General features: G+C 28.2%; 2 protein-coding genes and 1 long non-coding RNA gene across 4 annotated transcripts; all 3 read left to right on the top strand.

Moving 5' to 3' along the window:
- The first annotated feature begins 864 nt into the window (after positions 1–864).
- On the top strand, positions 865–5,530 carry LOC109862302 (aminopeptidase N-like). 2 transcript variants are annotated; one of them, XM_020442312.1, is made up of 9 exons: positions 865–1,009; positions 1,303–1,399; positions 1,548–1,942; positions 2,174–2,493; positions 2,878–3,065; positions 3,469–3,771; positions 4,004–4,073; positions 4,258–4,317; positions 4,601–5,530. In XM_020442312.1, the coding sequence occupies exons 1-9, from the start codon at positions 994–996 to the stop codon at positions 4,709–4,711; spliced, it is 1,560 nt and encodes a 519-aa protein (XP_020297901.1). In that variant the 5' UTR covers positions 865–993; the 3' UTR covers positions 4,712–5,530. The 2 variants fall into 2 exon arrangements, with proteins under 2 accessions (XP_020297901.1, XP_020297902.1); XM_020442313.1 differs by lacking the exon at positions 3,469–3,771.
- A 3,093-nt stretch (positions 5,531–8,623) lies between these two features.
- LOC109862304 lies at positions 8,624–10,332 on the top strand. Its single transcript, XR_002251114.1, has 5 exons — positions 8,624–8,740; positions 8,863–8,986; positions 9,066–9,339; positions 9,413–9,596; positions 10,268–10,332. It is a non-coding gene; the product is annotated as an uncharacterized LOC109862304 (long non-coding RNA).
- A 1,376-nt stretch (positions 10,333–11,708) lies between these two features.
- On the top strand, positions 11,709–14,257 carry LOC109862305. Its single transcript, XM_020442323.1, has 6 exons — positions 11,709–11,849; positions 12,241–12,428; positions 12,834–13,136; positions 13,533–13,602; positions 13,810–13,869; positions 14,147–14,257. The coding sequence occupies exons 1-6, from the start codon at positions 11,709–11,711 to the stop codon at positions 14,255–14,257; spliced, it is 873 nt and encodes a 290-aa protein (XP_020297912.1).
- Positions 14,258–15,306: the final 1,049 nt, after the last annotated feature.

The raw sequence follows: 15,306 nt of genomic DNA, 5'->3' as shown, positions 1-15,306 counted from the left end.
GGGGGCTGCGCCCCTTCCTGCACCCCCTCCTTAAAATCTAACCTAACCCTAACTTGTGTTACTAAAATATCAATAAAAATGAGTGAAAATTTTGCGAGGGAGAGTGGAGAAAGAAAAGTTTTGGATTAGGGTCAGGTTAGATTTTAGGGAGGGTGCAAAGGAAGCGCAGCCCCTTTGTTTACACGTTTACAACATCAATAAAGAGAACATGAAAGAATTAGTCTTGTTTTAATACTAGTCTATCCTATTGAGTCTGATTGACACATTTTCCGATTTATTTTGTGCCCATCTCGGACATCCGACATCCTGCGTTCCGTTTCATATAAGCGCGTTTATCAATAGTACATGTAATGTATAGTACAAATAAATGCGCGAAACGGTACGCAGCTCAAGGTTTGATTCTTTAGATTTCAATTTTGACCAGCCGTGTTGGTTACTTCTGAAATTGACTAAAATCACAACAGTGTCAAAACCCGAAAAAAAGAACTGTTTTTGATTTTGCCCAAAACGCTTGGTTACTTCGGATATTGACTAGTCAATTCTAAAAATGAGGGGATTTCGGGTTTTGCCGCTAACATATATGCGAAACGATATGATAGATAAAAATATATATATTGAGTAGTCATCTCAAAAACTATGTTAAAAGAGTTTAGTATCCCATTTTATATTCAATTGGTTTTTGTAATATTTTCAGAAAGTTTCTAGTGATATTACTACTAATAATTTGCATATGTGAAAACTTTTTCTATTTCTTGAAATTACTAACAATCGGATAGCTTAACACTATATATTTGTATTTAAAACTAAATAACAAAATTAAAGTAGATATATGTGTAATCATACAAACCGTGTTAATAGATTTACAATGAAACTTTACTGAAGTCGATTGCGATCCAGACACGACGAGTAGTTTTTGAATATACACAAGCATATATTGAATCTAGTGTGCCTATACAAGAAAATCTATTTTTCCAAAACGTAACACTTAGTGCCATGTGGAAAGAAAAATGTAAGAAAACTAAGAATCTAAAACTTTTAATTGCTTAAGTCAGTGCTTACGAAACTGCAGAACAATATAAAATCTCATTCTATAAATTCGAAATTTATAAAGAAAAAAAATACAAAAAAATACAGAAAATGAAATTATGTAAAATAATGTTTGTGAATATTTTATCAAACTATACAAGAACATACACCTATCATTGTCTGCATGTAAAAAACATGAAAGTAGATATACATATGATATACATACTTTTGGGATAATTGTTTGATACCTTTCGATTAATTAAAATTATGTTGTAGCATTTAGTATATTCTCTATGATCAATAATTTCTTTTATAAGAAAAATGTTCTATACAACTCTATTTTTGAGGAAGCGATAAAATTGTATTCTATCACGTAAGTAATAATTATTAAAGTACTTACAAAATGTATAGTAAACTGTGAGTTGCATTATACGTAACGTGAAAGCAATAATGCATATTTTTCTATAAAATGTAAAACATACACTTAATGTATTTTGTGTTATGATCTTTGTTGTTATTAGTAAGAATACATCAAGTGATACATTTAATGAACAGTCCATTCTTGATATTCTATGGGAAAATGTACGTGTTGTGCCGGCCGTACATAAAAATATTCGTTTAGAAACTATAAATATAAAAAATGTGATAACGTCTTGGATAACACAACATGGTTATCCTGTGGTACAAGTAACACGAGACAATGACGCACAGTTTCTCACAATAAAAGTTATAGACTGTATCGCAGTAAATCAAAAGGAATTGTGTGAACACAAGTGGTGGATACCTATAATCTATGTAACAATATCAAAAAATAAGTCTATTACACACCATTACTCGTACCTTGACCAAGAAAGAAAAGATATCGTTGTTTCGAATATTGAGGAAGATGATTTTATCGTGATCACAGAGCAAAATGGTAATACAATCAAGTTATTATCGTAGATTCCTATGTATTTGTTATTGTATATTCAAACTTTGTACCACCGTATTACATTTACTCTGCTCTTTATAATATAAGGTTTATTCTTTTATTCTTTTCTTTTTTTCTCGCTTTTTTTCTTTGGTTATTTCTTTTTTTCTGTTTTTGTTTCTTTGCCTTTTTCTATGTTTTTTGTATTACTTTCCTCTAAACATTTGTTTGTTGTAGGATATCGCGTTAACTATGATTATAAATTTTGGGAAAAGTTTGGTTTCCTTCTGAAAAATGGAAAGCCACAAAATTGGGATATATATGAAGTATCTGACGTCACTTTAGCCCAAATTCTCGACGATGCCTTTTATTTTTTAATACAAAATACAAAGTACAACAAACATTCTGTTGCAGGAATGAGTAGTATAGACACATTTTTCAATCTTGCGGACAATGTACTTTACGTGAAAAATGGGTACATAACATGGTATCCAATATTTAATGCTCTTCAATATGTATCACAACTTTTTCCGTTTCCAGAAAGCGCAAAAATCAAGGTAAATACTACATTGCACTGATACAGAACAAAATAAAAAAGGTTAAAACACAATTTTACTTAAAAAATCACTCAATGAAAAAGTCTTCTAGTATACATGGTTTACGTTACACATTTTTTTCTCCGTTCGTTATTTATCACCTGACAACAGAAAAACCCACTAAAAAGTAATATACATATATATAACATTGTCCAAAAAAAACGACTAAACCAGTGTGCATTTAGAAACGTACATATATTAAGAATATTGAGATATAAACTGTTTCAAATTACAAAACTTTATAGATGTACAGTAATTCTGAAATAAGAAAACAGTTGGCTACACGTTTGAGTTACAGATTAATCAAAATACATATAGTAACACACTTTACACTGTTTTTTATAGGATAGAGCACTAGAAATTTTGAATAAATTTCTTGAAGATACATCACATATAAATGTTTCCGAGAATAGCATTGATACTCAATTATATCACGAAGTTTTAAAATGGACATGTATTCTTAATAGTTTAAGGTGCAACAAACACCTTATTGATATATTAGAGTGGCATTTACACAATCCTGCACAAAACAAGTACGTTTTTCTATTTCTTTAGTACCAACTGACGTTTGTATAACACTTTTCTCTCTACTGATATATTATACATAATATTATATATCTGACAACATGAGTCTTGATACAGTATTATGATATTTGCAAAAATACTAAACATTCGCGAGTGACATAATTTTTAAAAAAATGTACAATTTTTTATAAACCGTACATAGATTTGTACAGTTCAATTACACATATATTTATATATAATGTTAAATAGACATGACCTCAAAAAGTGTCTTACTTCTACGATTATAAAAAACGTAATAGCATATGTGGCATGAGTAATGACATATCATTACGATATCAAGAGAAAAGTAAACGCGTCCGAGTGATAAGTGTATAAGTAAATTTATATATATAGTTTTGTGAATATTTACAGATTGTTGGTAAGTTGGAAGAGATGGATATATTGCCAAAGTGTAACATTAGGAATTATAAATGATTTTATGTTGTTGCATACAATACGAAACATTTATTTGTCACAAGAAAAGCAAAACAAATTTTTTCACCTTTTATCTTGTCGTGGACACAATTACACAGTAGAAGTGCGTTATGCACAAGAACATCATTTAGGAAAAGAAAGTGATTTTGTTAACCTTCTTTTTGATATTGTTGCACGGCATGTAAAAAAGTTCTCTTCACTGGATATTATAATAAGACAAATACAAGATAAATTCTTAAGGTGAACAAAGTTTTCTAAATAAACCTGTTAATGTTTGTATTGTCTTATTACTGTATGTACAATATGTATAAGTTACAGTATACATCTTGTATGTAGTTTATATCTGTATATGTATATATATTATGTTTATTCAATTTATATACAGTAGTTTTTTTATATCTTACAAGATTATAATGTAAATACTAAGAAAGATTTTGTACTAATTATCTGTTATATGTGTTTCCTTTAAAAGACCGGTTGGCCTACTTGCAGTTGTGAATTTTAGTATTAACCACATATATTCAGATGAAGATTCCGAAACGGTACGTTATGTGAAGAGAAATGGTTAATATAGCTATAACTGTAAAACAATTTTTTTTTATATAAATACGTAACTTAATGTATGTATGTAATGAAAGTATATTTGTAAGTTATATAAATGTAGTTTAGCACACTAAAAAAATCACATATTTAATGCTGTATATTATTATCACACTGTGGTTTTAGATTGCTAAGACTGTACTACTACTGGTTACAACTTTGATTAACAAATATAATCTAAAAACGGTGAGAGGAAGTTCTATAAATAGAATATAGTTTTTAAATAAAAGTTAAAAAGTATTTTACAAATTTAAGTTTCTAAAATAAAAAGTGTTATATTTGTTCAGTACTTGTTACGCGTGTTTTAATCACTTTTTTTATAGTTTACACGTACTTACACAGTTTTATTTTGTTTTCTTTTGTAGTAATTCTGGTTTTTTGTTTTATAAAACTGTATTCTTCACCATTAATAGACTTCTGCAAAAGTATACAAGATGTTATCATTAATATAATTTGTAATTTTTTGTAGCAATTATTTATACGCGACATCATTATGAAGAAAATGCTGAAGCGTCGAACCAGTGTACGAATCAAGAAAATACACATTCGAGATGTATCTCATTATTTACTACACTATTAATCACATGATGATTTTAACAAGTTTTTTTGTATAAACATATGTTTTTTAATTTATATAGAAATTGGTATCTATGTATTGCTGTTAATATCAAAGTTATTCTTGTATACCAAGAGTTAATTTATTTTATGACACAAAAAAGCATTTATGAATTATGTTTAAAATGTAGCTTTTACAGACTTTAATACATTTAATAATTCGCAAAGTGATCATAAAATAAAATCGAATCTGTGGTACAAGAAATACTACTATTACACTATATTTCATTTTACACAACTGCGCGACTAAGTATACATTTAAGGTTAATTGCTCACAAGTGAATATATAAAACACACATTATACAAAAAAACACATTGTGTAGGTATTCAGATAACATTTTGCGAGTAACATCGTATTCCAGTGCGTCGTCATATGAACAGCATCTAATATAACAAGTAAATCTAGACAGAAGTTTGTACGTTAATATGTTGTCATCATACACAAGAACGACTTATTCATCCTAAGTATATAATACACCGTCAAATTAAGAGTAAAAAATACAATATGTTAGCAATTTGCTCGTTATTTGTTGGTATATTGGATGAGTATTAGATAGGTTCTTGTGCGCAATATGCACGTGTGTGCGCGATGAAATATGTTCATAAACAAAATTCAGACAAATCACATATAAGATTTACATATTTAACGCGCGCAAACCGTGCACGCAAAAATTATTATCTGGATATATAAAACTATGAAATGTATAAAACAGAAGCAATCTATATCAAACAGTAGTATGTATGATATATAAAATGATATATGATACTCGTAATAATTTCTTTGTGTATGTAAAACATGATAATCGATACTTTAATTAGATTTTATTATGTTATGTATAAGTTTTTTTGTTTTTTTATTTAATATGTTCAAACAATAATATGTATGACAAAATCTTATAATAAAAAGAGTATTTGCAAAATAAACTGTACTATGTTGTGACAATTCCTTAGTTTTTATCACTGCGCAATGTTTTCAAGAAAGTTTACGTGGAAACATTTGTATGTTATCTAACATTTTTTTTATGAATTTTCATTGTTCTGTGAATAAAATTGTGTTACAATCAAAGAGAACATTTTCTTAGTTACTTATCATTTTTTTGTCTACTTATCGCTTATTACTTAGAAGCATACTTATATACAAAGTGTCCGACACTTAGTGCAAAATCTCTTGTAGACAAGTAGAAGAAGTAAAACTGGGTCGAATATTCCTTAACTATTTTTTCTTATTACATATAATAATAGAGTAATTATTGAATAAAGTACGCCAATCAGCGTCGACCTTTAGCCGAAAGCACGTCAGTGAACCACGCAACTGCTCAGATAACATTTCTTGAGTGCAATGTTGCGCGCGTTAAATAAGTATGTACATCTTGTATGTGATTTGCTTGAATTTTGTTTGCGAACATATTTTATCTGGCACACGCGTGCATATTGCGCACAAAAAAGTATCTAATATCTATCCAATATACAAACGAATAACGCGCAAATTGCTAACGTATTGTATTATTTACTCTTAATTTGACGGTGTATTACATACTTAGGATGAATAAGTCGTTCTTGTGTGTAATGATTAGATATTCATGTACAAACTTCCGTCTAGATTTACTGGTTATATGTTGTTCATATGACGATTCATTGAGATAGAATTTTGCTCGCAAAATGTTATCTTGGTAGTGTGCGTGAGCGCTCCACGCAACTGATGGCACGTGCACTGCCATGCGCCCAGCTAAAGGTCGGCGCTGATAAGCGTGATTTATTCAATAATTACTTTTGTTTTATATGTAATAAAAACAAATAGTTCAGGACTTCTCGATTCATTTTTACTGTTTCTATCTGTCTACGAGTGATTTTACACTACTTGTCGGACACCTCGTATATATATTTTGGTAACAAACATTTATCGATTGACACTAATGACCATTTATATGTTTCAAAGATAGAAATAATTTTTTATTTAACATATCTGTATTTTAAAGAAAAGTGCGAGGATTCGATAGAAATAATTTTTTATTTAACATAGCTGTATTTTAAAGAAAAGTGCGAAAATTCGAATCGACAAAGTCGTAGAACACACTTCTGGCCGAAATTCTGTACAAAACCTCTATGTTCACGTCGAGTGTGACGCTACCGTAACCTGATAAAAAATTTTTAATGTATAAAATTGTATGGACATATTCGGTATATAAATTTGCATAATTAGATGTAATAATTTTCATTTGTGTATAAGTATAAATTAAAAAGTTTTTACCGGGAAATCATCCCATACGTCTTTGCGTGTAACAAAAAAAAATACTTACATACTAAATCAAAATAACTATATTGTTCAAGTAATTTTTTTAAAAGTTGGAAAAGTTAATTAAATCTTTTCCATGTAAAAGTAATTTCCTCGCAATAAATCTTTTACAGTTTCGCGAGCGCACCGTTGGCACATTCAAAAATAATTATCTAAACCTCGTTTTTGATTTTTCTTTTATTTCAATTGTATAGTTTGAAAAAAAAACATATTAACATCCTGAAATATTTTCTAGATAAAACATGTCAAAACATATGAATGTGTAGTAAACAGTGAAAAAATATATTTTGAAACTCATATTTCTATACATACATATGTATATACATGGCACACAACCTACAAAGAAAGGTCGTTTTCCCAATACAGGTGTTTACATCGTGATATATATTTATTATTTAACGGAAAAGACTGTCTTGTAGTTATCGATCATCTCTCCAAGAGGCACGATCGCAGATATACTTAGGCAATTCGTTTTTGAACTTATATAGTGATAATACGTATAAAGTGAAAAGTAAGACTATTTTAGGAGCTAGAGATATCTCAAACATAATAAGGTATAAAAAGCTCGTATATTATGTGTTAAATATTCATAATTATTGTTGTGAAATATATCTTGTAGTGTCCACCACACGCTAAAATTTTATAAAATTCGTTAGAGAGAGAGAGAGAGAGAGAGAGAGAAAAAAAGAGTTTTCTTTCTATTAAAAAAATTTATATCTGCTTTAGTTTATCACTTTTTGTACGAATTATAATAATTGTAAATAAACCATACATGACTAGTACATAACTATTAATGCAATCTAAAAATATCGTATTTACAATGACATAATTTGCAATGTGTGACATAGTACATAATTCAAACGCGCTCAAAATTTGTAGACAAACTTTTTGAGTATACCGTTGTTCGTTCAAATAATAATTTGTTAAAATTGTTTAGCACACTTTGTGTTTTTCTTTCTCTAATCGTCCTTTTATATGTCAAATTAACGCAATCATGACAACTATTATGCTAGTGTATCTGTATGCGTACGTGATAAACATACAGACATCGAAACAAAGTGATAAACATATTCTAGAACGGTCATACACATCTGTCTTTGACAATTATATCTGATAAAGAATTAACAATTGATGTGTACATTTATAATTTGTATGTTGCGTCTTTATGTGCATATGCATTTCGTGCTTAACAAACAAAATAATTTTCTAGATTCACAGTATGCAGATGCTTAAATTCTTTGGAACTTTGTGCCTAATATTTCTACCTAGATTTGCTTTTTCAACTGATGAAAAGTTATCTCAAGACCAACAATGTATACAACCAATTGAATATATTATGAATATTTCAGCGGAAGTACATAATAATTCACTCAACGTCAATTCTCGTGTCAAACTCAACATTTCATGTACAGATCAGAAAATACGACTGTATGTCAAATACTATTGTAATGTTACATACGATTTTAACATCACTACTAATATTTCTCGGTATAATTATTCGCATTGGTTATACGAGCCATTTTCTACGAAAGAAAGATTTATTGACATCGTTCTCGTGGACTACTATATAGACGATTTTAAAATAAAACAACGAAAAAGAGATATACAACCTGGAATATATTGGATAACTTCGAAATATAAGTGCATTTTAGAGAAAATTGCAACAATTATCCCATATGTATCTCAAACTAAAAAAGAAAAGTGAGTAAATAAAACGCTATCGCAGTAACAATTTTTTTTTTGTTCTGTAGAAATAAGATTTACACAGTTTTAGTAGTTCCATATCAGTGTATATTTATAATCTACATTTTTTTATTATATAGATATTTGATTTTACCGCGTATTCCCGCTGAATGGGTATTTCCTCATTGGAAAAATCCTGCAATCAAGGCCGCATTTACTATTCAATTTAATCATACTTACAATGAAATAGTTTTATCACATACGGTTGGTGATAAAAAGTTTAAAGAAAATCAGTTCTATACATTATTTTGTACTACACCTAAAATATCTACTCATTTGATAGCAACAGCAGTATTTCCAGAATACACCGATGTACCAGCGAATTCCGATTATTATATACATACTTCCTTGTTGCGTCATACACGTCTTACTATTCAAATTAGATTGCAAGTGAAAAACGACATTTCATACGCAATATTACTTATAACAAATTTTCTGACATCTATCGACGACAAGAAAGAGAATATCACATCAGTCTCATACGTGCAGTATTTAGTACTTCCAATAAACTCTAACAATTACGAAACCATAGTAACTTCTGGACTTGTATTCTTCAGGTAAAATTAGCTGAAACCAATCATACATAGGATAAAAACGACAAAATTGCTGTAAGAACAATATTATTTTTAGAGACGCTAATATTGCATACAATAGAGAAATAGATTCAATTATAAAGAAAACAAAAGTAACATGCTTGGTTGTACGCGGTGTGCTACAAGAAATGTTCAGTGAATGGTTAGTTACATTGAAACAATCTGATTCTTGGTTCCTTGAAGGTTTTTTAACATTATACGGAGTTTATGTAGTGGATCAAGTAAGTCATGCATTTATTAAAATTTTGATGATAGATGACACTAAATTATTATGGTATAATAAAACATTTTACTATTATATATATGTATAATACTGTAACATTATTACCTAAAAAGAGTATATTTCTTGTCTTTTTATTAAAAGATGTAAGCAGTATGCATTCTACTATTGAACTGGTCGTTGTAATATTTACAGAAATTCTCGAGTTATATTACAACTAATAATTTGCATATACTAACACATTTTCTATTTCTTGAAATTACTAACAATTTGATAGCTTAACAGTATACACCGAAAAAATTATATTGTTGTAAGTAGAAGATTTTCTACTTAAAAAATCTTCTTAAATATTTTAAATGATATTCTTCTGAAAGTAAGAATATATTCTTTATTTAAGAATATAGTTTTTTTCGATAGTGAGGTATATATGTTTTTTTATAGAAACTGTTTATATTCTAATCAGTAATATTCTTACCAATATTACTATTTAGAGGATTTTCCTCTTAAAATAAGAAACTTTTCTTGGCGCCTATTTTAGTATAAAATATACTTAAAGTAAGTGGGATATCTTTCCGCAAAACAAGAATACAATTTTTTCGATGTAGATTTTTATCTTAACCTAAATACCAATTAAAGTAAATATAAGTGTACTCATACAAACTGTGTTAATAGATTTACGATGAAACTTTACTGAAATCGATTGCGATCCAGACACGACGAGTAGGTTTTGAATATACACAAGCATTTATTGAACATGGTTTACCAATACAAAAAAATCTATTTCCTCAAAACGTAACACTTAATATCATGTGGAAAGAAAAAGGTAAGATAACTCACAATGTAAAACTTTTAATTGTCTAAGGGTTTGCTCTTTAAATTGCAAAACAATATAAAATCTACGTTTATATATCTTAAGACTATAAAGAATGAGAACACAAAAACTGAGATTATGCAATATACCGTGCGCGAAGTTTTCATCGAAGTATACAATTACAATCATTTAAGTATTTATTGTCTATACATTAAAAAAAAAACATACATTTACATATACATATAATATGTATATTTTTGTATACTGTGATAATTTTCACATATTCAAAATTATGTTGTAGCATTCAATATATTTTTTATGATCAATACATTGTTCCATGACAAAAATGTTTTATACAATTCAATTTTTGAGGAAGCGATAAAATTGTATTCTACCATGTGAGTAATTGTTATTAGAATACTTGAAAAATGTTTAGAAATTTGTAAGTAACATTATATGTACGTAACATGTACAAATTAGCACATAATTTTTTATAAAAGTTAAAACGAACAACAATTATAGGTTTTCTTATGACCTTTTTTGTTGTTAGTAGGAATACATCAAGTGATACATTTAATAAACAGTCTATTTTGGATAGTTTATGGAAAAATGTACTTGATGTGCCGGCTATATATAAAACTATTCATTTACAAAATATAAATATAAAAAATGTGATAACTTTCTGGATAACACAAGATGGCTATTCTGTGATACAAGTAACACGAGACAATGATACACAGTCTCTGACAATAAAGGTTATAGATTGTATCGCAGGTAATCAAGAGGAATTGTGTGAACACAAATGGTGGATACCTGTAACCTATGTAAAAATATCGAGAAATGTGTCTAGTATTAATTATGTATACTTAATACCAGACAGAAAAAGTATCTTTGTTCCGTATATTAAAGAAGATGATTTTATCATGATTACGGCGCAAAATGGTATTACACTACAAATAAATTATGACTGTAAAGTTCCATGTATTTTATATATACTCTATTAACCATTTTTAACATTGTATTACATGTATTGTTTTGTTTTTACATAATCTATCCCTTTTTTTCTCTGTTTTTTTCTGTTTTTTTTTTGTATACTTTTCTTCTAAACATTCATTTGTAATAGGATATCGTGTGACCTATGATTATAAATCATGGACAAACATTGCTTTCTTTTTGGAAAATAAAAATCATACGATTTGGCATGCATATGAAGTATCTGACGTCACTTTAGCCCAACTTCTCGACGATGCCTTTTATTTTTTAATACAAAATACAAAGTACAACGAACATCCTGTTGCAGGAATGAGTAATATAGACACATTTTTCAATCTTGCGGGCAATGTACTTTACGTGGAAAATGGGTACATAACATGGTATCCAATATTTAATGCTCTTCAATATGTATCACAACTTTTTCCGTTTCCAGAAAGCGCAAAAATCAAGGTAAATACTACATTGCACTGATACAGAACAAAATAAAAAAGGTCAATTTTTAAAACACAATTTTACTTAAAAACTCACTCAATGAAAGAGTCTTCTAATATACATGGTTTACGTTACACATTTTTTTCTCCGCTTGTTTTTTATCACCTGACAACAGAAAAACCTACTAGAAAGTAATATACATATATATAACATTGTCCAAAAAAAACGACTAAACCAGTGTGCAGTTAGAAACGTACATATATTAAGAAAATTAAAATATAAACTGTTACAAATTACAAAACTTTATAGATGTACAGTAATTCTGAAATAAGAAAACAGTTGGCTACACTTTTGAGTTACAGAATTATCAAAATACATATAGTAACACACTTTACACTGTTTTTTATAGGTTAGAGCAATAGAAATTTTGAATAAATTTCTTAAAGATACATCACATATAAATGTTTCCGAGAATAGCATTGATACTCAATTATATCACGAAACGTTAAAATGGACATGTATTCTTAATAGTTCAAAGTGCAACAAACACCTTACTGATATATTAGAGTGGCATTTACAAAATCCTGCACATAACAAGTACGTTTTTCTATTTCTTTAGTACCAAGTGACGTTTGTATAACACTTTTCTCTCTTTACTGATATTTTATACATAATATTATATATCTGACAACATGAGTCTTGATACAGTATTATGATATTCGCAAAAATACTAAACATTCGCGAGTGACATAGTTTCTAAAAAAATGTACAATTTTTTACAAACCGTACATAGATTTGTACAGTTTAATTACACATATATTTATATATAAAGTTAAATAGACATGACCTCAAAAAGTGTCTTGCTTCTACGATTATAGAAAACGTAATAGCATCTGTAGCATGAGTAATGTCATATCATTACGATATCATGAGAAAAGTAAACTCGTCCGAGTGATAAGTGTAGAAGTAATTTTATATATATAGTTTTGTGAATATTTACAGATTGTTGGTAAGTTGGCAGAAATGGATATATTGCCAAAGTGTGACATTAGGAATTATAAATGATTACATGTTGTTCTTTACAATACAAGACATTTACTTGTTACAAGAAAAGCAAAATCACTTTTATCACCTTTTATCTTGTCGTGGACACAATTATAGATTAGAAGTGCGTTATGCACAAGAACATACTTTAGGAAAAGAAAGTGATTTTGTTAGCATTCTTTTCCATATTGTTGCAAGGCACGTAAAAAGATTTTCTTCACTGGATAGTATACTAAGCCAAATACAAAATAAATTTCCAAGGTGAACAAAGTTTTCTATATAAAACTGTCAATTTTTATTATCTTATTATTATATGTACAATATGTATTTACAACACTATACATCTTGTATGTACCTTTACGGAAAAAGCGTCCAACTATTGACCGTATCGTACAAAATCACGTTCAACTTGACTGTAAACTTTCAATATTCAGCGTTATATGTTCAATTTTGAGCGTTAATGGTCAAATTGAACGTGAAGTTGTACGTCACGGTCAATAGTCGAACGTTTTTTCCGTAAGGGTAGTTTATATCTGTATGTGTATATTATGTTTATTCAATTTATATACATTGATTTTTTATATCTTACAAGAGTATAATGTAAATATTAAGAAAGATTTTATATTAATTATCTGTTATATGTGTTTCATTTAAAAGACCGGTTGGCCTACTTGCAGTTGTGAATTTTAGTATTAACCACATATATTCAGATGAAGATCTCGAAACGGTACGTTATGTGAACTTAAATTTAATATTCCTATAACTATAAAACAATCTTCTTTTTATTTGAATACGTACATTAAAGCATGTACGTAAAAAAAGTATAATAGTTAGTTATATAGTTGTAATTTAGCACAATAAAAGAATGACATATATAATAGTGAATGATTTAGAAGTTATTACATTTCATATTATTAGTCCATGGTGGTTTTAGATTACTAAGACTGTACTACTATTGGTTACAACTTTGATTAACAGATATAATCTAGAAACGGTAAGAAGAAGTTTTACAAATAGAATATAGTTTTTAAATAAAACTTAAAAAGTATTTTACAAATTTAAGTTGTTAAAATATAAACTGTTAGATTTGTTCAGTATTTGTTACGTGGTTAAATAATTTTTTTATGGTTTACACGTACTTACACAGTTTTATTTTGTTTTCTTTTGTAATTCTTGGTTTTTGTTTTATAAAACTGTATTCTTCAACATTATTAGACTTCTGCAAAAGTATACAAAATGTTATCAGTAATATAATTTGTAATTTTTTGTAGCCATTATTTATACACGACGTCATTATGAAGAAAATGATGAAGCGTCGAACGATTATACGAATGAAGAAAATACACATTCGGGACGTACCTCATTATTTACTACACTATTAATCACATGATGATTTTAACAAGTTTTTTTGTATAAACATATGCTTTTTAATTTATATAGAAAATGGTATCTATGTATAGCTGTTAATATCAATGTTATTCTTGTATACCAAAAGGTAATTTATTTTATGACACAAAAAAGTATTTATTAATTCTAATTGATAAAAATGTAGCTTTTACAGATTTTACTACATTTAATAATTCGCAAAGTGATCATAAAATAAAATCGAATCTGTGGTGCAAGAAATGCTACTATTACACTATATTTCATTTTACACAACTGCACGACTAAGTATACATTTAAGGTTAAGTGCTCACAAATGATTATATAAAACACACGGTATACAAAAAAACACATTAGGTGTAGGTATTCAGATAACATTTTGCAAGTATCATGGTATTCCAGTGCGTCGTCATATGAACAGCATATAACCAGTAAATCTAGACAGAATTTTGTAAGTAAATATATTGTCATCATACACAAGAACGACTTATTCATCCTAAGTATGTAATACACCGTCAAATTAAGAGTAAATAATACAATACATTAGCAATTTGCTCGTTATTTGTTGGTATAGTGGATGGGTATTAGATAGTGTCTTGTGCGCAATATGCACGTGTGCGCGATGAAATATTTTCACAAACGAAATTTAGACAAATCACATATAAGATTTACATATTTAACGCGCGCAAACCGTGCACGCAAACATTATTATCTGGATATATAAAACTATGAAATGTATAAAACAGAAGCAATCTATATCAAACAGTAGTATGTATGAGAAAATAATATATGGTACTCGTAATAATTTTTTTATGTATGTAAAACCTGATAACCGATAATTTAATTAGATTTTATTATGTTATTTATAACTTAAGCTGTGTTTGTATTTAATATGTACAAACAAAAATATATATGACAAAATCTTATAATAAAAAGAGTATTTGTAATATAAACTGTACTATCTTGTGACAATTCTTTAGTTTTTATCACTGCGCAATGTTTTCAAGAAAGGTTACGTGGAAACATTTGTATGCTATCTAACATTTTC

The sequence above is a fragment of the Pseudomyrmex gracilis genome, unplaced genomic scaffold (assembly GCF_002006095.1).
Source record: "Pseudomyrmex gracilis isolate BER0280 unplaced genomic scaffold, ASM200609v1 scaffold_1617, whole genome shotgun sequence".
Lineage (NCBI taxonomy): Eukaryota > Metazoa > Arthropoda > Insecta > Hymenoptera > Formicidae > Pseudomyrmex > Pseudomyrmex gracilis.
Note: the sequence above shows the minus strand (reverse complement) of the source record. Positions and strands in the feature narration are given on the sequence as shown.

Excerpts from the sequence above, each read along its gene's own strand:
- LOC109862302 (XM_020442312.1), top strand. Across the intron at positions 1,400-1,547 it reads ATAAAATTGTATTCTATCAC|TAAGAATACATCAAGTGATA; the intron begins GTAAGTAATAAT and ends TGTTGTTATTAG. Across the intron at positions 4,074-4,257 it reads CAGATGAAGATTCCGAAACG|ATTGCTAAGACTGTACTACT; the intron begins GTACGTTATGTG and ends CTGTGGTTTTAG.
- LOC109862305 (XM_020442323.1), top strand. The coding sequence starts at position 11,709 with ATGAGTAATATAGACACATTTTTCAATCTTGCGGGCAATGTACTTTAC. Across the intron at positions 13,137-13,532 it reads ATACAAAATAAATTTCCAAG|ACCGGTTGGCCTACTTGCAG; the intron begins GTGAACAAAGTT and ends TTCATTTAAAAG. Across the intron at positions 13,870-14,146 it reads ACAGATATAATCTAGAAACG|CCATTATTTATACACGACGT; the intron begins GTAAGAAGAAGT and ends AATTTTTTGTAG.